Genomic DNA, 23874 nt, shown 5'->3' on the forward strand with positions numbered 1-23874 from the left:
TTGTAGACCATGCCGTGGCAAACGATGACGGTCCCGTCGTCCGAGCCCGAGGCGAAGAGCGGGTAGTGCTTGTGGAAGGCCACGCTCCGTAACGCTTTCTTGTGGTGCCTGCAATGACGGCGGGCGCGATGTCAGGGCAAGGGGTGGACGCTCTGCCCCTGTCCCGACCCTCGGCCGGGGCGCCTGGGTCTGCGCACGGCCGGGCTTTACGGACCCCAAGCTCTGCTGCGAATGACCGTATGTATGGGAGGGGAGAGGGCAACTGGGACAGACTGGGACCCGCTGTGGGCAGCTCAAACTCGCCCAGCACCTCCTGCCATAGAGGCTTTGCCCACCCCGGGAGAGCTGTGATCACCGTCCCCCCACTCAGGCACAGGAGAGCCGTGAGACACCAACACGCTGGGCAGGGATGGCTGCTCCTGGCACAGCCCCAACGGGCTCCATCCTGCTGCCAGGTCCCCGGAGAGAAAACAGCCCCGGGAAGGGGTCCCGTGGGGTTTGGGGGGGGCTGCGGGCAGGTTAATGGGGAGCAGGCAGAGGCTGGCCCCAGTCCCCGGGCTCACCGCAGCAGCTGGTAGGGTCTGGTGGAGAGGTCCAGGTCGAACCAGGCCAGCTTGCTGTCATAGCTGCCGCAGATGATGTTGTCGCCTGTGAGAGGGAACAGGGTATTACTGGGGTTGCGAGCGAACCCCACGGTGTCCTGCCAGCACCCAAACCCCTGCCTGCACCCCAGGCAGCCTGGCTGAGCGGGACGCTCCGTAGTGGCTTACAAGACCTGGTAGCTCCTTGGGGAACACGCAGGCCACGTACCTCCAGGGTGGATGGCCATGCTGGACACCCACTTGCAGTTTGTCATCAGCTTCTTGGTGAGCTCCTGCTTGAGGAGGTTGTAGACGCGGACGTAGCGCTGGGTGGCCACGAAGAAGTAGGGCCGGATGGGGTGGAAGAGCACGCACTGCACCAGCCCCTTGCTCTTGCGGAAGGGGTTCTGGCTCCAGCGCTTGCTGGTCTGGTGAATCAGCACTTGCATGTTGCTGTTGTCCGACACGACGCTGGCGAAGTAGTCGCCTTTGCCGTGCCAGGTCACCTGCTTCACGGCCTGCGGAGAGCGGGACAGCTCCATGCCTCGCCAGGGAGTCACCCACCACCCCGGGGAGCAGCCCCCCGGCCAGCCTGGCTCCCACAGGGCCCCCCCCCCCCCCGTCCCTACCTTGCTGTGCTGAACAACCAGCCGGACGCCTTTGCTGTGCTCTTCCATGGTGGCCGTCACCCACTGCACGGGCTGGACCCGCTCCTCCTCCGGTGCCACGTAGGACTCGAGCAGCTGGTCGGTGGCCCCGTAGAGCAGCTTGTCCCCGAGGCAGGGGTTCACCAGCAGCACCGACTGCTCCCTGCGGCGTGGGACGAGTGCATGAGTCAGGGCACCACCGAGGAGAGGAAACCCCTGTGGGGCCACGGGATGGCCCCGGCACAGGGCCGGGACCACGGGGAGGGACGTGTGGGACTCTGCGAGCAGTCAGGCCCTTTTGTAGACCAGCAAAGAGAAAAGAGGGAGGATACAGGGAGCTCTGTCATAGCCCAAATGCCCCAGGGAGGATGGTGGGGACTGACCGGTTCCTCCACAGAAGAATGAGGGCCACCAAACGAAGCGGGAGGCAAGGTCACAGTGAGCAGAGGTGGCTTTGCACACCATAGCGTGGCCATCCTCGCTGCTGGGGCTGCCACGAGTTTATAGGTGCTTCTTGGAGGCCGGACAGGCTTTGGGAGAAGAACTCCAGGAACCACTCCAGCTCAGGGAGCGCCCGGCCGGAGGATGGCGAAAGCCACGCTGGGACACTCACACGCAAATGGCCACCAGGCAGATGGTGGGGTTGGGGTTCCAGGCGACGCTCTTCACCACGCCGCCCACGGGCAGGGTCTTCATGCAGCGAGCCGTGCACACCTCCCAGAACCGCACCGTGCAGTCATCCGAGCCTGCGGGACAGGACAGGGTTGGCCAGGGCCAGGTACGGTCCGTCCTCCCCCCCAGGGATGCTGTGCAGGGGACTGCCACGGCTTGGCTCAGCAGCACGGGGCTCCAGGGCACGTCCCCAAGCCGTAGGGGAGAGCAGCCCTGCACTGTCCCTGCTTGCAGCCTTCGGGGAGCAGCGAGAGGAACGCGGCAGTGCCCGCGCTTCCCCAGCAGCTTCTCCGCACGGCAGCAGCTCCAGCACCAAGGGGAGACGTGACCGGGGGCTGCCGAGAGAACAGGCCCCCACCCCGCTCCCTCCAGCACCGCGTCTCTGCCCGTGGTCCCTCTCCTGACGCGCAGGGCTCCCAGCGCAGCTGCCGTGCTGGCAGCATGCCTGGCTCGGCGCGGCACGGCACGGCACGGCACGGGCCCGTCTAGCTGCGAGATGCAGGCAGGCAGCTCCCCGGGCAGGCTTTTCTGCGGGCAGGCACGGCGGGAGCAGGTAGCCGGCGGCGTGCGCGTGTGTCCCCGCAGGTCGGGTTATTTTTAACGCCTGATCTCAGCCACTTTCCCAGCCCGGGGCCAGGAATTCCACGTTGTGCAACCGACCGACACCGCGGCCACCGGGAGCTGGCAGCCTGGAAACTCCAGCGCTATAAAAAGCACATGTGCCTTTGTGGGCTGTTAAACTGCCATCTGCTCTCAATCTCCAGCCTCCGGCCGGCCGCGCAGGGCTCTGCCGTTCGCTCCTCCAGCCTCACTTTCTCCACTGCTGAGCGGGAGGGACGCAGGCTCCTGGGTGGGGTCCCGAGAGCGGCTGGAAAAACCCACGGAGCCTTCTGGAGGCAAGGCGCCTTGCCGCAGGCTGGGGGGACACGCGCTGCCGGCGTGGGCAGCCACAGGACTCCCAGGGATTGCTCTTCTGCTCCTGCCCAGGCTTCTCCCACGGCCGCGCACCGGTGGAGCGCGCTGGCAGGCTCCCCGGCAGCCCCAGCTTTCACACGTGTACGGGGCGGCAGTCCCAAGCCCCACGCTGGCATGGGGTGAGGCCAGGACCAGCTCCGGTGCTGGGGCCAGGCTAGTGGCACCCGGCGCGTCCGGGATGCCCCGGTCTGGGGAAGCGAAGCCTTACCTGACACCAGCCACTGCCCGCTGGGAGAGATGCTGAGGCAACGCACCAGGCTGGTGTGCCCACGGTAGACCTGGGGAGGGAGACGGGAGGCGGGTGAGGGCCCCACGTAGCCCAGCGGCTCCTCCGTGGGGACCTCCCCACACTGCCCCGGGTTCAGCAAGGAGGGAGAGGGGGCCTGGGGTCATTTGTGTCTAGAGATCTGCGTGCTGCCGACCCCCCAGCCACATCATGACCAGACCCGGGGGCCCTGCTCTTTTCCTGGGGCAGGTCCCCTGCTCTGCCCATCTGCAATGGTGCTGATCCCAGTCCTGCCTCACCTGCTGCAGGCAGGACCCCCTCGCTGCCTGATTCTGCCCAGCACGGGCTGCAGGGCCGGTCCTCTCCCTCTGGGGCTAACAGGCAGCAGCTGTGCCCAGAACAGCCATTACGGGTGCGTGGGCACGCCTGGTCTCACCAGGACCGGGGCTTGGGCACAGCTCACTGCCACGGGCATGCACGGCAGCCCCCCCTCCCCGGCTCCGCGCATCCACTTACCAGGGCCTGGGTGGTCGGGAAGGGCTGCAGGTCCCGCGGCTTCGGCAGCTTGGGGATGAGGTCCTCTGGGTCCACATTGACCTGTGAGAGGCAGGCGGTGAGGCACAACCAGGCAGAACCTCGGCTCCCCCGGCACCGGTGCTGGTGCCCTGCATGCATGAGCTGTACAGCCCCGCAGCCCCAGGGCAGGCTCCGGCTGGAAAGCCCAGGCTCAAGGCTCCGAGCCAGAGGGAGATCACAGGACAGCACTTTTGTAAGCATGGGCAGGGCCCTCATCGCAGCTCAGGAGCTCTGCGGCGAGCTGGGACTGGCACTGCAGGTAGGTGGGGGGCAAGAGGCCTTTAGGAGCAGCAGTTTGTGCCCCAGAGCATCGCGGTCCCCTGACCAGCTGGGTGGCATCAGGGCATACGCAGGATCGAGCAGAGACCAGTCTGAAACTTTCCCAGGACACCCAGGTGGTGGGGCAGGAGAAGCCCTTACCCGCATTTTCCTCTGGCGCGGGCAGAGGTAGAGGTCCAGGCAGCGCTCGAAGCGCTCGTGGATGAAGCGGGAGTAGGCAGGCACTGCCCGCAGGCACCGGTACTGCTGGGGCACGAAGTTCAGCTTCCTCTCGGCTGGCTCCTGCTGCTCCCAGGCCAGCTTCTGCGGGACGGAGGGGACCCCGGGTCAGCAGGGCTGGCAGGGACCCCGGATGACGAGGTGCCCTGGCACATCCCCTCTCCGAGCCCAGCAAGAACCATCCTCGAGCTGGTTTCTCGCCGGCCAGCACCGTGCTGCTCCGCGAGACACCGCACTTACCCCTCTCTGCCCCAGCACCTCCCTGTCTGCCTCCAGCCAAGCCCTCCTCAGCCTGCCAGGATTTTGCTGCCTGTTCCCCCCCCCCCCCAGCCCCTGGGCTGAGTGTGCCAGGATGAACCCCACACCAGGAGACCCCCGCAGTAGTTTAGTTTGGAGGCTGTACCTTGCTGTCACAGGGACACCCCGCTCCCTGGGAGGCAGCCCCACTTCTTCTGTTTTGATTCAGGGGGCTGAGGAACCTTTGCTTTCATGTTCTTTGCAAGGTCTCGACTCATCTCGACACGACGTGGTCTCTAGGGTGTCCCCCCGAGGCGCAGTACTTTCCCCGCTGCCCTCCCCGGCACAGCGCAGCCCCCCTCGGGTCCCGGCACCTACTGAGCTCCCCGGATGCCCGGAGCTTTCCCTTGCAGGTCCTGGCCGCTCACGGCCCCCCCTTACCTCCTCCTCGCTGAGCAGGTACTCAGGCGGGGGGTTGTACGACTCCTCGTGCCCAGGCAGCTTCATCTTGGGGGCTGGGACGTGCATCTTGTGACGGCCCAGAATGGAGTTGGGATCTTCGTGGGCCCAGAGGTCGTAGTATGTAGGTGTGTCGTCCTTGGGCTTACGGGGCTTGATCCAGCCCATCTTGATGGCGTGGACTAGCTTGGAGACCTGTGGGGCAGGGAAAGGTCAATCCCAGGAGCCACAGGACTCCACAGGCTTGGGGAGGAGGAGGTGTGGGATGTGAGGAAGGAAACAAATGCCTCTGGGCACAGCTCTGCAGCCCCGGGAGCCCAGCAGGGCTGCACAGGACCGGAGGACTTGGCATGGGTTTACAAGTGGACATGAACTGCTGCAGCAGGAACAGTCGTGGGGGTGGGTGAGCCACGGCAGGGACTGCAGGACAGGAGAGCAGCCACAGGCATCAGCCTTCAGCGCTGCGGTCTGCGGTGGGGTTTCCAGTCGCAGGCAGAGCTCGGCTTTGTGCTCCCAGCTCGCCCAAGGTGCCGTCAGACCTCTCACCTTCTCCTTCTCGATGAGGGAAGGGATGAAGCTCCGCTTGTCCGCTGGGCGATTCGTCACCGGGTGGATCATGACCTCGTGCGTGAAGAAGTCAACAGCCGGCTGCGGAGACACAGACCTGTGTGACCCTGCCCGTCCCGGGGCAACCCAGCGCTCGGAGCAAGTGCAGAGGGTGTGCCATGACCCTACCTCGTAGGGATTGAAGTGGACATCCCCAAACTGCCCTTTCTGGAGCCGATGCACCAGGTCCACCTGCTCGTCTGTCAGCTTTATGTCTGCACCCGTCATCTTGTCCTGGACCGTTCGCCTGCAGGGAACCGAATGAGGCAGGGTTAGGGCTGGGCGGCAGTGTCCGTCCCTGACGGTGGTACAAGCTCCATGACCATGAAGCCCTGAGCTCCCAAAGCCACACGCCAGGAGTCACAACGGGAGACCTTGAGCTCTTCAGCTTGTACTCTACAGCCCTGGGCTCCGGGGAGTCGGGGTGTTTCAAGCCCTGATGTGGACAGACACACACGTCACGCCGTGCACCGAGGCGGCCCTCCCCTCCCCGCTCACCAGTAGTCGGGGTTCTCCATCTTCTCCAGGAACATGTCCAGCTCGTCCTTGTTCCGGATGGGCTTGTAGATCTTCTTGCCCTCCAGGTTGTAGCCGATGTGCGGGAAGTCCTGGTACCACTCCATGGGGATGTTGCCCACCGTGTTGCGAATGTCCTGGAGGGGAGCGGAGGGAAGTGGTGTGAGGGCAGGGGACACCATTTCAAGCAGATGCACCCCTGGGTGCTGGGGGGGGGCGGGTAAAAAAGGAGGGAGGGGGTAGGAAAGCTGTGTGATGTCCAACCCCCTGCCCAGGCACACACGCTGCCGGCGGCCCGGGCGGCACGGGGCTGGAGACGGGTGCACCGGGATGGCGGAGGCTGGGAGGGCAATGACCGAACGCCAAAGCTGCAGTGGGCTGAGCGGGGTCGGACCTCCGACGCCAGTGCCCTGCACGACCACGGGCTGCGCTTCGTTAGGGGACGTGTGGCCCCTTCCTCCGCGCTCGGGGCAGAGGATGCAAACGTCAAGGTAAGCAGCGCCTGGGCTCATTTACCGCAGCAGAAAGGGTTTAAAAAACCTTTGAACGGCTCGATGAACAGTGAAACGCCGGTGCACGGCGTCGGCTGCAGCCGGGCTTCGGCTGCCTGCCGGAGCGCGCGGGAAGGGGGCTGCGGGCAGTCGGTCAGCAGCACCGCGGCTGAGCACATTCCTGCATCCATCCCGCAGGCAGGAGCGCGCCTCACATTTTCCGATCGCCAGCTGCCAGGCCTGCTCCCTCCCCCTGCACACGGACGCGCGTGCGCCCGGCCGGCCGCTGCCTTTTTCGGCTGCCCGTACCGGGAGCAGGCGGCTGCCCCCAAGGCACCGGTGGCTTCGTCCCTTCCCTTGGTTCCACGGCCACCGGGGTCTGCATGTGGCCACAAGTCCCACGGCTCTGGGGCAGGAGCAGCCCCTGGCATCACGGTGCGCTGGTGAAACGGGCCAGCCGGCACCGCGGGCACGTTTCGGAAATGCCGCCGGGCTCTGCGTCTCCTGTCCCCGATGATGCTGGCAGGGAGCATGAGAGACAGCTGCCCCGGTCCCCACCAGCAGCTCGCGTGGGGACACGCTGCGGAGGTGAGCTGTCCCTGACCTCCTGCGGCCCGTGGACCAACGGAGGCTGGGGGAGATGGAGGAAACGCCGGAGATGCTCCGCTTCCCTTCACGAGAGGCTGGTGGCAGGAACCAGCCTCTGAGGGGGGCTCCGGCTCCCCGGCAGGACCTGCTGCCCCAGCACAGGGCTCGGAGAGGAGCAGCAAAGACAAAGAGTCCCCGAAGAGCTCATCTGGGCACCGGGGATGGCTCCAGCTGGGGTCTGATGCCAAGCCCACAGGCAGGGAGGGGGTGGACGGGGAGGTTTCGCTCTGTACCCGCTCCGGACCGGAGCGAGGGGACGTTTGGCAAAGGGAAAGGTGGGCGATTGAAACCCAGTAGTGAAAGCTCTCATGCTCAGCAGCAGAAGCGCTCGTGGCCACGGCAAGTCACCAAAACACCAAGGCAGTCCCGGTGGCGATCGGGCGCTTCCGTGGGCAACGCAGACCTCCAAACTCCTTGCCGCTGACAGCAAACCCACAGCGTTACTTGGGGACGGAGCCCCTGCAGCTATGCGAGGGCAGGATGCGACCCGCTGGCGGGGGGGAAAGGCAGACACCGGGCGGGTGGTCCTGCCTTGGTCCCCAGCACCAGCCCCTGCTCCTCGCCCGCCCCGGCCGTATCCTGCCCCTCAGGGCTGGCAGGGTCGGGCAGGAGTGGGGAGCGAGGGCCCTCCGGCCTCTCCCGGCTGCCCTCACGTTGCAGAACGCAGAGACCCCGTCCCCAATTACAGCCACAGAGGGACGAAGGTGTGAAGGCGACCTGTGCCCCGTACACCCCGCAGTCAGGGGTCACCCTCGCCCCGCGGCACCATCTGGTCCCCATAAACACTTGCAAACGACACGGAGCCTCCCACGGAAAGGTGCCTGGAGCCCCGGGAAGGCAGAGCCGGCGAGAGCCCCAGGGGCCAAGCTGGACCCATCCATCACTCTCCGAGCAGACGTCAGCGCAGGATGTGCGCAGCCCCCGCGGGGATCCGGGCAGGAATTTTCCCCTTGGCACCAGCAAGGGCTGGCCTGGTCCAGGGATGCTGCCGCTGCGCTTGGCTGGAGGCTGGGGGCTGCCGAGACCCCAGGGAATTCCAGGACCACCTGGGACCGAGCTGGGAGAGCCCCTCCCTGCAGCTGCCCAGCTAAGGCTCGCGCAGACGGACAGACACAGGGCTGTCGGCTCTGGAAGCCTCATCCCACGGCCGGCAGCAGGAAAGCCATTATCCGAGACACCTCCAGGAGCCCGGCACAGGCTGCTCTGGGATGCCCAATGCCCACAGCTCTCCAGGCTGCAGGCAGCCACGACACCTCTGCGGTGGTGCCAGCTCTTGGCCAAGCAGGAGCTCGCAGCCGCCGTGTCTGCTGGGGCTGGAGCTGCTGCCTCACCCGGGCAGGAGATTTCTGCAAAGAGCAATGGGGCAGCAGCCGCCGGCTCCCCAAGGGGCTGCCGGGCAGAGGCAGTAGTCCCCACAGGCACGGGGACTGCTCCATCCGACGCTCCGCTCCTTGAGCTCACGGCAGCCCCGTGGGGCTTGAGCGGGACGAGGGAACGGTGACGGGGTCAGTGACAGCCAACACTTGGTGCAGGCTCCCGTTCTCAGCACCGAGCGCGACACCGACGCTCCCAGGCACGCTGGCCAGGCAGCGTCCGTCCGGCTGCGCCCCGCTGCGTTTCTAGCAGAAGTACTTGCTCCTGGAGCAGCGCGCGCATGCGCTCGCACCGCTGCATGGCTCGCTCGGTCACGGGGGTCCCGAGGCCGGAGACGCGAGCCCTCCGGCAGGGCAGGGGTTCGGGTGGCACGGAGCCTCCGGGGAGAAGCAGGGGAGGGGATGCGGCAATCCTGCCGACGCAGGCAGCGATGCTGGAGCCGCTCTGCTTCACCTCCGGGGATGCAGGCGGGCATGCGATGGCAGGCTGGGCAGTGACGGCGGCGGGGCAGAGGGCGAGAAGGCACTAGAGGATCGGCAGCACGGATGCCCGGGTGATGAGGTGGGGACGGGGACGCCAACTGTTTCTCTGGGCTCTGCGGCCGAGGGATGGGAGCAGCTTTGCCTTCTCTGCCCTTTCTCCCCGTGTGATGTTCTCTTCACCTTAATGAGCACACGCTCCGCTTGCACAGGGAAAGACTTGAGCAGGGCCAGCTCTCCAGCCGTGGCGTGGCAGAGCAGGGCTAGCTGCAGCCTTCAGCTGTAGAGACACAGTCAGCGTAGAGACAAGCAAGTATTTTTAACACCCCAGGCTGCTGTGCAGAGAGTGCTGCCTTGCCTGGAGCTTGGAAGCCCAGACTGGGCGTCTCTTCCCGAAGGCCAGCTCAGCTTCGCCAGGAGCTGTGGACTTGACGCAGGAATCCCTGGGCGAAGCTCTTGCCAGGAGCACAGACAGGATCCCAGCAGGCCTGGAATGTTTTCTCCTCAAACACGAGCCCCAGGGTCCCGTGCTGGCCAGGCGGGAGCACACCCCGGCCGCCCCAGCCCAGACCCCGACGCAGGAGGTGGTCCACGCAGCACCGGCCAGGCAGCGTCTGCCGGCACAGCCTGGCAAGGACGGGCTCAGCACCGGCAGGATGCCCCACACGCTTGTCCCGTCCCCGGTGCTTAATGTGCCTGGCACAGACACCCCAGTGACCGCTGGGGAGGACACTGGGAGACCCCGACGAGGTGTCCCCAGCTCTGGTTGTTCTGGGCCAGGGAGCAAACCCCAAAGCACTGACAGTGCCGTTGGGTAGGTCAGGACCGGGGTCTCAGCCCCGACAAAATCCCGGAGGGATGTACACGCCTGGGGCCAACACGGGAGGATGGCTGGGCTGCAGCTTCCCCCCCGCCAGGGCCAACCCCCAGCAGTGGGATCCACGTCCCCCCCGACAGCCCCACAGTGCGGAGAAAGGAGCAAATTCCTCCCAGACGGAGTTTCTTAACGGTGTGGAAGCAGCCCAGTAGCCACGGGCCCCCTCCTTCCCCTCCGCTCGCCTCCCACCCACCCACTCGGGCTGCACGGCTGCCTCCCGTGTCGTTAACACATCGCCTCCGGCGAGCTGCGTCCTCCAAGCGAGCGCGGGGGAGTCTGGAGCCCCGGAGCGAGGGACTGCCGTCACTCAGCCTCACGTCTGGAAGTTGTTCTTGGATGGGCCCTGGGCATTCCTAGACGCACATTCCTGGCAGCTGGAGAGCCTCGTAGGAAAGATTCTTCTCTTGAAAATATCCGGTCCACGTGGAGGAGAAAGGGGACGGGGCAAGCTCAACCCTCCCGTCCCCCCCCATCCCAGAGACCGCAGCGGCGTGCCCGGCTACTTGGTGGGGTGCTGGGGATCCCGGGTCGGCGGCAGGAGGACGCCTCATGTGCCCCCCCCCGCCCCGCGAGGTGACCGCAGTCCGGACTCCAGCAGTGCTGGAGAGGGCTCTGCACCCCCAGCACCCCTTCCCATAGGAGCGGGGTCCTCGAGGGGTCCGGCACGAGCACCGGGCACCCTCTGCGGGGAGGGAAGCTCTGCAGAGCCTGGGGTCAAGGTGCCTGCGGGAAAGGCACCCCAAGCACCCCACGCTCTGCAGGGCTGTTAGCTGGGGAGGGCAGGTCCCGAAGACGGGGAGAGGCAGGTTTCAAAGGGGGGACCGCGAAAGCCCAGCTGCACCACGGCCCAGCGCCTCGGTCCAGGGAGCGGGACGAGGCAGGCAGCCACCGCAGGCAGCACCTCCTCTGCGGCGGAGCCGTGGCGTCATTGCAGGCAGCCAGGCCAAGCTTCCAGGTAATAAAGCCGTGGCAGGGGATGGATCGCAACGGGGAATTTCAGACTCCTCGGCCGTGGCTCCGCAGCCGCAGCCTCCCTGGGAGAAGGCGCCTGCACCAGGCTCTGCTGACCTGCCAGGGCTGGGAAGACGATGCCCAAAGTGGGACATCATGGAAGGTCTCTGGGAAGCCAGGAGAGCCACAAAGCCAGGGGTCGGGACGCTGCGATCTCCAGCGCCAAATGCCTCTGCTTATTTAAGAGCGGGGCTTTCTGAGTCACTGCCAGGTCTGGTGCTCTGGCCTGACCCAGGGCTGAGCGTCACCTGCAGACAGGACCGCTCTGCATCCCGGTCCAGAGCCGGAGGAGCTGGGCCGCAGGGAGATGGACGTGCTTCCCACCAGGAAGGACAGCACAGGGAAAGTGCCTGGGGATTGCACTTGGATAGAAGGTGCTAGAGAAAAGCAAGATCATTAGCGGAGCTAAACGAAAGCAGATGCCTACAGGAGCCTGGGTTTCCAAAGCACACATGGTGAGCGCCCAGTGCTGTGGAAGGAGATGACAGTGGCTTGGATTTCAGAAGCTGCTGAGACTGTTGATTAACTGTGGTAGCACACTGCAAAGGTGCAAAACACTGGCTCGGAGTGACAACACCCCATGCGGAGCTCCTGCTGGGGACCGCGCTCAGGGGGATGCTCTGCGCACCGCCGAAACGGAGGGGAAACCCAAGACTTCACAGCAAATGGCAATTCCCATTTCTGGCCAAGCTAAAATGCTCCTTATCGACGCACCACACAAACTAAGCGCACTCGAAGTGACGCAGCTTTACCAGCGGAGCATGGGGGTCTTACCCGGCTGCCCCCGGGGGCTGCATGCAGGCAGGGCCGGAGCTGCCGCTGTTGGGGATTGCCAGTCCCTGCCGTCACCAAAAGCAGCCGGTGTCCCTCCCGCTGGCAAGGGGAGAGCAGTCCGTGGGGCTCAGCCCCGCCGACCCCATTGCAGCCCCCCCGCCAGGCTGCGGGTTTGCAGTCGCCCTGCGAGGGGATGCCGCTGCCCTGGGGGTCCACCGAGCAGGGCCGGGAGGCAGGAGCTCCGCCGGGCTGGGAGATGTGCCTGGGATCGGGGGAAGAGCCGGCCTTCTCCAGGCACCGATGCTCTCCTCGTGCAAAGGCAGAGCGTGCAGCTGAAGGGGGCACGCTCCCACTGTCCCAGCTCCTATTTTACGAGGTTACAGGGCCAGGGTAAGGCAGCCCAGAGCTGAGGCAATTCCCTGCCTGCTCCGGTGCTTGTTTCCCTGGATCCATCCTGGTTGTGGGGTCCCAGCCCTTCGGGACAGCTCTGTGACCCAGGATGCTATGGGGATTCCCACGTGCCTGGCCACAGAGGAGGAGGCTGACGGCCTTCACCGGGGCCGAAGCTCCCTGCCTGCTCTCTGCCTCTGCAGCAAGGGACCGGCTGGGCCAGCAAGCTCCGGAACGGCCTTGCAGCACCTCCGTGGCTCCAGGCCCGTGACTGATGCCATGAAATCAAGCAGCCCTGGGGCTGCACTGAGCCTGCCTGCCTGGGGCTGCCACCGAGCCAAGAGTTTTGCAGAGCAAAGCCAGGGCTGGGGCGCAGGGCTCTCTCCACGAGCCTCTAAGCTCACTTGCAGAGCACAGAAATGCCTTGGTTTCCTTCGGTTTCAGGTCTGGGCACAGAGAGTCAGGACTGCCCCGCTGAAGAGGCAGCCGCTGGGGGTCCATGGGGGCCCCTGCTCAACCCCCCCAAGCCCTCTGTCCCCAGAGGAGTCTGCTGGAGGTGCCTGCGTGGGCACGATGAGCTGGCGCGGGAAGGGGAGCCGGGGGTAATTTGGGGCAGGTTCCAAAGTCGACCCTGCCAGCAGGTGCTGGTTTCTGCAGGCTCAGCAAAGCCGGCGCGGTTACGGGGACGGGTTAGGTTATGGGGACAGGTTACGGGGACAGGAGCGGGCTCCGCACCTGCACACGCCTATCAGGCTGACAGAGACACAAATGCCGTTCTTGATACCTGGGGAGGAAATTAAAGCAAATTAAAGCAGCAGGCGTGCACCAGGCAGGAGCTTCAGCGGAGGCGTGCCGGCGGGCAGCTCCTCAAGGGTTAATTCCTGCCTCTCTGCCCCATTAGCAGCAGCAGCAGCAGCAGCAGGATGGATTTGGTCATGCTGCGGGAAGGGGAGGGAGCGCTCTCAGGGGCTCTCCGTGCAGGGACTAATCCTGAGCAGGAGCCTGTCTTCCCAGCCCCGGCCTGGGGGTGACGCAGCCCTGTCCCCAGCTCTGTCCCAGGCGCAAGCTGCCCGTGAACCCCACAGGCGCGGGGCCGGGGGACCCTCCCTCCCACCCCAGCCTGCGGGGTCCTTTGGGAGTCCCCACGGACCCCGCTGCCGGTGCCCACCCAGGTGACGGGCCAGGATGCCGCGGGAGTCCCCGTGTGCCCGCCATGTGCCGTGCTGGCAGCCGAAGCCCGCAGCTGGCAGGTGAACGGCGGCAAGCGCTTCCCCGCCGCCGTGTCCTCGCCAGCCCCTTCCCCGCTCCCGGCCACGGGCAGGACCCCCGGCCGAGCCCTGAAGGGTTAAGTCCCCAGTGGGGATGGAGGGTGAGCTCAGGTAGGCGTGAGCCTGCTGGGCTCCCACATCCAGAGCCGGAGCAGGAGCCGGAGGAGGGGCCTGGCTGACCATCGCGGCTGCTATAAAACTCCGCTCCTGCCACACTCGGCGTCTTAAGATGCACATGTGCGGGGAGAGGAAACAGGCAGCCCTGCCTGTGAGCAGCCCTTAACCCCTTCTGCACGGAGAGAACCGGCGGGGAGCTGGGGAGGGGGACCCCCGGCCGCAACACCTCCCAGCCGGAGCTTGCCCCGGGGAGGGCGAGGCGAACCGGGGCTCCCCGGACCCCAGCCGAGGAAGCAGCATGAGCGCCTGGAGCTGAGGCCGCCCGCAGCAGGAGGAGGTCGGCTAGAAGGCGGCGGTCCCCAGGCGGCTTTCCCCGGCGTCCCCTCGCCGCCCAACATGTCCTTTGCCATGCTGCGCTCGGCCCCCAGCCGGTACCTGTACCCCGAGATCAGCATGTTGTCCGAGGACGAGGAGAACGGCAGCGAGAGCTCCGGCTCGGACGAGAAGCCCTACCACTTGGACACCGACGGCTACGGCATCAAGGCCAGCAAGCGCAGGAGCGGCAAGAAACCCAACCGGATCAACAGGGAGCCCCGGCAGCGTCACACGGCCAACGCGCGGGAGCGTGACCGCACCAACAGCGTCAACACCGCCTTCACCGCCCTCCGCACGCTCATCCCCACCGAGCCGGCCGACAGAAAGCTCTCCAAGATCGAGACCTTGAGACTGGCCTCCAGCTACATCTCCCACCTGGGGAACGTGCTGCTGGTGGGGGAGGCGTGCGGGGACGGGCAGCCCTGCCACACCACCCCTGCCTTCTACCACCACGGCGGCGGCAGCCCCCCCGCCCGCGACACCGAGAACTCCCAGCCCAAACAGATCTGCACTTTCTGCCTCAGCAACCAGAGGAAGCTGGTAAGTGGCCGCTCGAGCCGTCCCCGCGGGGCTTTCGGCCGGAGGGGGCCGCGCCGGCCACGGTCGGGGGACCCCCGGGTGTCCCCAGCCACGATCGCGTGAGGAGGGGGTTCGGGAGCGCCGGGACGCCGGCTGCGGCTCCGCTGCCATCGGGCCGGTCGGTGCGAGCCGAGGGGGAGATGGGACGGCTGGGAGAGCCGAAGCGGCTCCGGCGGGAGCTGCATCAACGCGAGCCGGAGAGCACGCCAGACCCCGCCGGCGAGCCCAAAACCCAGGCGTGGAAAATACAGCGCTTCCCTTTAGCACGTCCAGATTTGCTGCCCAAAGCCCCCAGCAGCTGCCTCCAAATCTCGCATGCGTTCACTGAAAGGCAAAGGGACGGGAGAAGGGGAAACCCTACGAGGGCGAGAAATGGATTTTAGGAGCTGGGAATCAGAGGCGCGGGGAAAGTAAAGGGTCTGGAAGGAGTCTGCATTTCGCCTCCGGCAGAGTGCAGCCAGCAAACGGAGAGGCGAGAGCGGTTGGCAGAGCCGTCTCCCCGGGCTGGTCCATCCGCCTGGGCGAGGGCTGCGCTGGCTCCGCGCACCCAGCCATGGGCCTGGTGTCCCGAGGAGCCGTGCCGGGACAGGGATTTGGGGGGGAAGCCGAGGCCGACACCACGGCATGTAGGAGCCCCTCAAAGCATCCCGGAGGATCGCGGGGACCAGCAGCTCTGCCCCACGAGCATTCGGGAAGCGGGACGGCCGTCCCAGCTTGCCAAAGGCACCGGCGGGTCTCTAGCACCGGTTCTCCCAGTGTTCCCCGCTCCTGGCTCTCAACCCCGTGCCTTCAGGGGAGCGCTCTCCTCCCGGTGTCCCGGCACAGGGCCGTCTCTGTGCCCGCCTGGCACCGGCACCGGCGCTGGTCAACGCCTGGCACCAGCACCGGCCAACGCCTGCCACGCAGGCCCACGGCTCCGGTGGGATTGACACCACTGCCCAGGGAGGGTGAGGGGGCAGGTGGAGCAGGACACGAGCCCGGCAGCTAGACTGGGAAAAATCCAACTTCAGCAGCAGCTCTGCCGAGGCTCCGGGGGCCATTTGCACGAGTGCCGCCGGCTGGGAGAGGCGGTGAGCGGCTGCCGGCCCGGCACAGCCCTGCCTGTCCCTGCAGACCCTCTCCGGCGGTGCAGCGAAACCAAACCCCCCCCTCAAGCCCCCGGGGGTGCCATGCAGGGCGCAGCGGCACGGTGCAGGGCTGCAGCCTTTCTCAGGGCTCTCCTGACGTACGGCGCAGGTCTTGCCACGCACGCACAGAGCCGCGGGGGAGCGGGGGCACTGGGAGGAGGTGGCTGTCCGGAGCATCGAGCCTTGCTCAAGAAGGCTGTGGCTGGGTTTTAAAAAGCTGTTGGTCGCCTGCACGGCGCAGATGGTCTCGGGCAGGGTAGAGGTAAAGGGGAGCTCAAGAGGAGCGGATGCAGAGGCGTCGGGATGGCAGCCGGAGCCGTGCGTGCACGCTCCACCGTTTGAACCCGTTTAACCCCAATGAGTAATGCCCTGAAGAGGGAGAAGTCTTTGTTAAGGATTCAAGGCTCATTAAGCATGAAGCAGTGGCGGTAAAACCAGTCACGAGCAAACTCTGACAGCTTGAGTATTCCAGAGCAGGAAAACCCCAAACCCTGTTAATCCCCCTTGCACGTCCTTTCCAATTCACTAGAGAAGGAGACAGAGCTGGGAGCAGCAGGCAGGAGGGAACAACGTCAGGAGCCTTTGCATCTGCTGGGATTTGCACTGCTAAACCTTAGGTCATCAAAGACGAATACGTGGAGCTCTTTCCTCTTGGGCAGCGGAGACCAAGTGCCTGCGCTGTCCCTGGCTTTCATGAGCACAAGTGTCAAACTCTTCTCAGTGGGTGAGGGATGCAGACCACCGGCTGCAAAGTGCCCTCGTGCACCAGCAAACTGCTCCAGCCAGTACTGCCCCAGTTTAAAAACAGAAGCTGCAGGTGGGGAAGCTCCTACAGGGCTGAACTGGAAAACTCTTCTGCCTTCCAGTTACCAGCCTATTCGGAGACCTCCTCTAACAGCTTCAAAGATCAAGCATTCTCCCTCTCTTTTTGCTGGTATTGCCACTTTTGCATCAGTTCCGATAAATTCCCATCACCGCTTTTGCATCAATTCTTATAGATACCCATCGCCACTTTTGCATCAATTCTGATAAATACCCATTGCCACTTTTGCATCAGTTCCGATAAATTCCCATCGCCACTTTTGCATCAATTCCGATAAATACCCATCGCCACTTTGGCATCAGTTCCCAGCACAGGCTCCTGTGTGGGACCGAACCCCAGGACAGGCAGGTCAGTGCCAAGGCGCATGGAAAGGATAAGCAGTGCAGGAGTCCCGGGCCAAGAGGGGCCACCTCCCTTCCTGCAGCTCTTCTGGATAAACCTCCCCGAGATTAGACCCTCAGTGGCTGTCAAAGGGGACGAGATACTTTGGTTTGGCTGAGAAATAAGCTAGGTCGGGTTCATGCTGGGAAGAGGGGACCGAAACAGACAGTGCCTGAGCAGTGCACTTGGTCTGTGCTTGAGATTTTACGGCCAGATAACAACTCGATAGGTTTTATTGTGTGTTAAAGGAATAAAATAAACCATCTTTTATCAGGAAGGTATTTTGACAAATGGTGAGGAAATGAAAGCAATCTCCTCTGGAGTTGCAAACACAGCGCAGCTGGGATCTCACAGCCCGTTTGACGTCGGGTGGAAGGGACCCTGCCTTGGCCCTGGAGAGCCAGATGGCCACCCTCCCGTTCAGGAGAAGCCAGCTCCGTGCGAGACCGCTCGCCTCACTGACCACCCAAAGCTGACCCAGCGCCAACGTGCGTGGCAGCTCCAGCCCTTCGCCCCAGCGCTTCCAGGCTCGGGAGCTCAGCAAGCAACAGCACGCAGCTCCTCGGAAGCCCTCTTCCCACTTACCCGTCCCACGAGGGAAGGAGGCAGAGCCACTTCTCCTCTCCCAAACACACACACAGAGCTTCGCTCCATGCTGAGCTTAGAGGGGAGCAGCTTGATCCTATCAGAATATAAATTGTTTTGCACCGCTGGGTGCTCAGGTCAAAACAGCCCATCCATCCCCGTCAGAAAGGTCTGCTTTTTCGCCATGGCTTTTTGCTTACAGGTAACGGTCATTTCAACCAATGCAACCTTGCGGTGCGTGATTCTGTCCGTCTACGGCTTTCTAGGCTTTGCCAAAGAAAGGGTGACCTCATGAGGGATCTCCTTCACGGTGCCTCCAAGCGAGCCACCGTGTGCCCCTCTGTCACCAGTTCTGCCCATTCATTTTGTGCCAGATGTGCCACGCAGTTCCCCACCCCAAGAGCCGGCCAGCCCGTGGCAGGAGATACCCCAGCCTGCAGGCGCCTGCTGCGGCCGGCTCTCTAAAACCTCCTCCTTCACAAAAAACCCAAGACGCGCCATGCCTGCCTGGCTCCCAGCCCTTCCGCAGCCTCCGTCCATGCTGGGCACACCATCTCCATCCCGAGCCGTGGAAGGCTGCGCCCAACCCGTGATTCCGAGTGGGAAGCCAATGCCACGGCTCCCTTCGTTAAAAGCCCGACACGCTCTAGAGAGGCAGGAGATGGCAACTGAAACCCCAGGAGACAGCGTGGGCAAAGGCCACCTCGTCCCCGGGCACCCTGGATGGGAAGGCAGGAGCACCAGGGAAGTTGCGGGTGAGCATTTGCGGTCGCTGTGAGCAGGACCCGCTGCAGGGAGGGGAGAAACGGGATGGAAGGCATGAGCGGCTGTGCAGAGGCTCTCTCTAGTGAGAGAGGTCCCAGGACGGAGCTCGGGTGGGATGTTTGGGGTTGCCAGCTGCGGTGGGCACCCCAAGGGACAGCCGAGTAGGCAGCAGTTTCTGCCAACCCTTCCTAGCTGATCTTTCGCCTCGTCCCACTTTTGCTGGCCGAGCGGCACCCTGGCGGGCAAAGGGGCTTGCCCAGATTCGTGCTGCGTGACTCAGCCTTGCCTTGCACCCAGGCGTCCTGCCGTCGCCTTATCCCAGGGACTTTCCCATATCGGGCTGAAACCAACACCACCTCCCTGGAAAGATCCTTCTTTAAAAATGACTCATGTGTAGGTGTCTGCCGCCCGCCGGAGAAAGGCTGAGCTTGGCTAAAGGGGCTGCCAGTTCCTCCAGATCTAATCAAAAGGTTAAGAACCTGCAGGGGGACAAGGCCTTGGACAATGCCCCGGTCAGGACATACGCAGGAGGGAGGTGGACACCATACTGGCAGGAGCGTCACACTTGCCACAGGCGAGTGGACAACACGTGGGTGAGCAGCAGCGATGGTCGGGATGGTCCTCGGCATTGCTAGGGAGCAGGATTGTGCCATTCCCGTAAGTGAGCGCTGGGAGAGGGGGCCGGACACCCCATCGCTGCCAGCCCATGGAGGGGCTTGTGCTTCTCCAGGTTTTCCTTTGCAGCCGTTGCCTGTGCCGTCATGCCCGCCAGAACACATAGTGCTGGTGGAGGGAAAAAACAGGACATTTCTCCTCCAGCGACCATATCGGCTGGGAGAGCTGCTGGGAACAGCCACGGCTCGGGGCAGCTCACGGACCGCCTGCACTGGGGGGTAGACTGGGCTTGATCAAATGCCAAAAAGTCCAAATCCAAGCAAGGCCTCTTGCTTGAAACTGCTCCGGGGCTGAGGACCCTCGCCGCGTCCTCTGCGTGCCAAAGCCCTCACAAAGCGCTCGTCCCCGCTGCCTGCGCTGCGTAGAGCTGTAAAGGGCCGAGGGGCAAGCGGGCTTGGGGACACGAGACGCAGGGGCAGAGGCGCGTGGGTCACCCCGAGCAGTCAGTGCCAGGATTGCTCACCAGTTAAAGCGGCGAGGGACGAGTGTCCAGCATCGGCCGCTCCGTCTTCTAGACAGAGAAGACAGCGCGTTGTCAGCCGCAGCGGCACTGCCAGCCAGGTGACGTGTTAGAAAGGAGCAGCCAAGCCTGGGACATGGCAAGGCTGTAAAACCGGGCCCCCTTCGTGGGGCAGGCGCTGCTCGGAGAGCCGAGGGAAGGTACGGAGGGGTATCCATTGTGCGTGCACGCTGCCCCGTCCCGCGCCGAGGAACCGGAGAGGTGCGGGCAGGGGATGTCGGTGACCGCCAGCTTTGTGCAAGGGGCTGGAGCGGCTCCAGGTCCCACTGCCACCGCCGAGGGCAGAGCAGGCAGGCAGGGAGGGAAGACCCGGGTGCCGCAGGCTGGTCCATGCCTCGCTGTTCCCCAGAGGATGTCAGCTCCTCGAGAGGAACGGCTATGTGGAGGAGAGGGAGGAAGGTGATGGCCGTGCAGACTCTCAGATCCTGAAGGACTCCTGCCCTGGCCACACATGGGGCAAGCGTGGCAGGAGCCCCACAGAAAACTTTTCCAGAGAATCTCCCAAACCACCTCCGGTCCCATGCAAAGGGAACGGAGAGGAGTTCTCAGCAGAGGTAAATGCAGCAGGGCGTAGGGCTGGAGCAGAGCAATGAGAGGACTGGAGATTTTCCTGTGTGGCTAGGACAGGACCCTTGGGAAGGAGCGAGGTGGCCATGCAGGAGGGCAGGGGGCTGGGTGGGGGTTAGCCTGCCCTGCAGGGACCTGTGGGGCTTGGCGAAAAGGGCTGGGGCTGGTGAGGAGCTCTGCCAGTGCAGCCGGTGTCACCGCACCGAGCAGGAGGGGACAAGGCGGGCAGCGGCCGAGTTCGGGAGGGCAGCGCTGGCATGCTGGATCCGGCTGAACCGCCACCGACGGCCCCCGCCGTAGGCACAGGAGAGCTCAGCCGCTGGCCGTTCATGCTTCATCCCTCGGGAGGGAGAACGCTGGCAAAGGTTTTTGAGGGCAGCCTCGACCGAGCGGGCTTGTGATTCAACACTAAGTGAGGAACTCGCAGCCTGCGTCAGGGGTAAGAGCGGCGGGGAGGAGCGGGAAGAGGAGGAGCGGGGTGGATGGGTTTGGGCAGAACCAGCTGATCCCGTCACCCGCCGCTTGCCTGCACCCCTGGGTTCGATTGCTGTCGTAGCAAAACCGCTGGCAGCCACCTCTCCTGCGGCGCGGAGTGCCACGCTGGACGCAGCCGAGGGCAAGCGCAGGAAGGGCTGAGCCCAGCCGCGCGCCGGGGGCTCTGCGCCGAGCGCGGGGAAAGCCGCCCTCGCTCCACCGTGGCTGGCAGTGCCTTGCCCTGACGGCTCTGCGGAGGCGACTGGAGCTGCAGGGCACCCAGAGCCATCCCGCTGCGGGCTCCAGCGCAGGCGTGGGTCAGGGTACCCCGGGGCAGCCCCAGGGCTCAGCCCCCCCGGCCGAGCCCCCCTGCCCTCACCCCAGGTGCAGCACGGAGAACTGGGGAGCTCAGTGTCCTCATCACAACGGCCTTCCCCACCAACGCTCTCCAGGTCCCTTCTCCCATGACCCAGAGCTGGGTCACCCTGCCACCAAGCCTACGGGACGGCCAGGGCTTGGCATTAGCCAGCGAGGACTGGAGCCTGGACCCGCCTGCGGGTTTTGTGCGAAAAGACCCATAATTTGGGCATGAGGCGGCACGTCAGCGGGGAGCGCTGGGCTGTAGGGACGGCTCCGTGCGCAGCCCCGAAATCCTTCTGCAAGCACAGAGCCACGAGCGGACGGCGAGCCGCCCGGAGCCACGGGCAGAGCCCAGGAGCTCAGCGCCTCGCCCCAGCGCCGTCCCCCCGCTCCCCCCCACGGTATCTACAAGATGGGACGGCTCCGCAGCCCTGTAATTTACTGTTCCTGCTGCACTTAATGGCAGCGGAAAGGCAAGGTGATAGGGGAAAAAATATGAGGCGGGATTTTCCGAATCCCCATTTCCTCTCCAGACAGCACAAGAACTCCTGGGGCCTGAACATCTGGGAAATTTAATTTTACCATTTCTGAGCTGAACTCCCCTTCCCCTCCCCTCCCCACCCCCGGTAACAAAGGAAGAGTCAGAGCAGGGGCCGCACGTGCAGCCGTGGGGGAGGCTGCACCGCCGCGAGCCCTGCGGACCAGCCCAGGGACGTGGCCTCGGCCGGGCCACGCTGGCAAGCCACGGGCCAGCAGAGGAGAGGTGGAAACGTCACCTAACACCTGGTCCCCGGGGCGCAGAGACCTGCACCCAACCCGGTCCGACCCCAGCTGGGCCACGAATCCCGTCGAACTGGAAATGAGAAGCACCGGCTCTGCCTGCGCACACCTGGCTGGGGCCGTGGTGGTGCTGGTGGTAACGGTGGTGCTACCGGCGGTGGGTATTAGTGATGGTGGTGCTGGTGGTGGCGGTGATGGTGCTGGTGGTGATGGTGGTGGCGGTGATGGTGCTGGTGGTGATGGTGGTTGTGGCAGTGATGGTGCTGGTGGTGGTGGCAGTGGTGGCGGTGGTGGTGTTAGTGGTGGCGGTGATGGTGGTGATGGTGGTGGTAGTGACGGTGGTAGTGGTGGCAATGATGGTGCTGGTGGTGGGGGGGCTTTTCTGGTGCCCAGGGACCAAAGCCCGATTCGCAGCCTGGCTGTCACCGAGGGGCTGGCCGAGAGGACTTTGCGATGGCACGGGAAGGTTTCCTGCAAGCCGCGGATGGCGACCAGATGGAGAGGGATGGATTAGCGTTTTCAAGTGTTTTCAAGCAGAGCGCACAAAGGTCCTGACCGCAGGAACTCGGGCTGCAGGAGAGGGATCAGAGAGCCCCGAACTGGGCGCTGTTATCGGCAGTTTGGTCAGTGTAGAGGGTCTCTGACTGGGGAAAGGGCTCGGGGAGGCAGGCGGTTGGATGAGTGACCGCAAAGGAGGACACGCGGGGAGCACGGCACAGTGGGGTGGACGTGCCAGGTGCCCCGAGGAAGAGCGTGGGTGGCAGAGGGCAGGCAGCGAGGGGAGTCCCCCGGCAGGGCCAGGGCAGGCACCTGCAGGAGCAGGGCTTTGGGGCAGACGCAGCTCCCGCTCCCGCTGACCCCTCCGGACACCCAGAGAGACACGGAGGGATGACAACGACGCCTCGGGAAAGCTGCCCCGCGGCTCCCGAGAGCTGTCGGAGCGGAGCTGCCGCAGGACTCTCCTGCCAAGCACCAGCGCGGGGAGGAGCGAGAGGCTCCCGGGCTGGAGCCGGCGTGCTGGCAAAACTCCCAGCCCCAGGTGTGTTTTTTTAACTTGGCCTTCTCCTTCTTCTCTGCAGAGTAAAGACCGAGACAGGAAGACGGCGATTCGGAGCTAGATGATCATAGTTTTCAGGAAGGACAACAAGGAGGAGCAGAAGGAGGAAGGATGGAAAAGCCACACACACAAAACCACAGCCACGGACACTCCTGCCTTCACCCTGCTGCTGGGGAGAGCTGCACGGCGTCACCCCGGAGGACCTTACCCTGACCCGGACACACGCCTCGGGAGAGGCCAGGCGTCCTCCCGGCTCGGAGGGGTGACCGCAGACGGGAGGCGAACGCGGACACGGGGGCGGCAGGACTTTGCAGGACCGCGCGCGGCGGCTCGGAGGAACGCTCGCCGCGCAGGGACGCTCCGCCACGGCGCGGGCAACGCAGCCGCTGCCCGGCGAGCCGAAGGGGCAGGGGACCTGCTCCGGGGGCTCCTTGGAAGGGGAGTCCCTGCCCCGGTCTCTGCGGATGCCACGCACGGCGGCTCCCGGGGGAGAGCCGGCGCTCGGACGTGCCCCATCCCAGGTCTGACTTGAGCAGCGCTGGTGAAACCGCTTACGGAAACACCCTGCTCTCCCCGTCCCCTTCCAGCTTTGAGCCACTCCATCCCCTGAACTCTGAGTCCTGGGGTGCTGCATTTGTTGAGTTTAATCAATACATGCTGGTGTTTCATGTCATTGATATGATAATATAAAGCCTGAGCAATTTGTATAATTAAAAATGAATATGGTTCAGACTCACGGCCGGAGCTTCTTTCCTTCCAGAGCCCCAGACACCCCTCGCGCAATAAACCTCTGGTTTCGCCCTCACTCGTGCTGGCTTTAAACACTGGCCGGTCAGCAAGCGATTGATCCGCGGCTCGAGGTCTGCTCCCCCAGCGCTGGGCACAGCCCCCCTACCCTCGGGACTGAGCCCCAGTGCAGGGTCTGGGAGGGGGGGAACCCTTCCTGCAGGGTGGCCCGGGGCGAGCACCGACCCCCATGTGCCACGCTCAAACCCAGCTGGAGGACCAGGTAAAAAGCAGGGACTCGGTGAAAACCAGATGCTGCAGCTGAGCCGAGTTTCCTGGGGAAATAAATTACACACAAACGCCACGGCATCTCAGCGCTTGCCGGCGCTCCTCCAGGCAGCGCTCGCTCCGAGATTTCACAGGCCTCTGGCCGCAGGGCAATGAAACGCTCCTTCTTATGTCACCAAAACGGCGTCCCGAGGTTATAGAAAGCGCGAGACGGAGTAAAGGTTGAGCCCCGGCCCCCTCGAGCAGCAGGCGAGGGGCTGCTCGGCTGTCAGCACGGCTGCGAGCCCCTCCTCGGTTCGGGAGCCCAACGGGGGTGAGCTCCGGTGCCGAACGGCCGCTGAAGCGTGGGGCCCCGGTGGGCCGGGGCTCT

General features: G+C 64.7%; 2 protein-coding genes across 4 annotated transcripts in view; one reads left to right on the forward strand and one right to left on the reverse strand.

The window, feature by feature from the left end:
• The window catches only part of BOP1 (BOP1 ribosomal biogenesis factor), a 67905-nt gene that overhangs the window by 537 nt on the left and 43494 nt on the right, over nucleotides 1–23874 (reverse strand). For all 3 annotated transcript variants that reach the window (XM_030011080.2, XM_030011078.2, XM_030011079.2), the window contains 12 exons: nucleotides 5976–6130; nucleotides 5607–5724; nucleotides 5418–5519; nucleotides 4854–5066; nucleotides 4098–4259; nucleotides 3618–3698; nucleotides 3084–3153; nucleotides 1842–1974; nucleotides 1211–1391; nucleotides 811–1099; nucleotides 564–648; nucleotides 1–108 (listed from right to left, as the gene is read on the reverse strand). In XM_030011080.2, coding sequence (XP_029866940.1) covers nucleotides 1–108; nucleotides 564–648; nucleotides 811–1099; nucleotides 1211–1391; nucleotides 1842–1974; nucleotides 3084–3153; nucleotides 3618–3698; nucleotides 4098–4259; nucleotides 4854–5066; nucleotides 5418–5519; nucleotides 5607–5724; nucleotides 5976–6130 — 1697 coding nt within the window. The remainder of the gene's footprint in view (nucleotides 109–563; nucleotides 649–810; nucleotides 1100–1210; nucleotides 1392–1841; nucleotides 1975–3083; nucleotides 3154–3617; nucleotides 3699–4097; nucleotides 4260–4853; nucleotides 5067–5417; nucleotides 5520–5606; nucleotides 5725–5975; nucleotides 6131–23874) is intronic.
• Nucleotides 13544–23245, forward strand: SCX (scleraxis bHLH transcription factor). The gene is made up of 2 exons (XM_030011082.2): nucleotides 13544–14337; nucleotides 22513–23245. Exons 1-2 carry the CDS (start codon nucleotides 13819–13821, stop codon nucleotides 22549–22551), a joined length of 558 nt encoding a protein of 185 aa, XP_029866942.1. The 5' UTR covers nucleotides 13544–13818; the 3' UTR covers nucleotides 22552–23245.

This window comes from Aquila chrysaetos, chromosome 4 (assembly GCF_900496995.4).
Source record: "Aquila chrysaetos chrysaetos chromosome 4, bAquChr1.4, whole genome shotgun sequence".
Taxonomy (NCBI): domain Eukaryota; kingdom Metazoa; phylum Chordata; class Aves; order Accipitriformes; family Accipitridae; genus Aquila; species Aquila chrysaetos.

Coding starts and splice junctions, on each gene's coding strand:
- SCX (XM_030011082.2), top strand. CDS start 13,819: ATGTCCTTTGCCATGCTGCGCTCGGCCCCCAGCCGGTACCTGTACCCC. Junction 14,338..22,512: donor TCAGCAACCAGAGGAAGCTG/GTAAGTGGCCGC, acceptor TCTTCTCTGCAG/AGTAAAGACCGAGACAGGAA.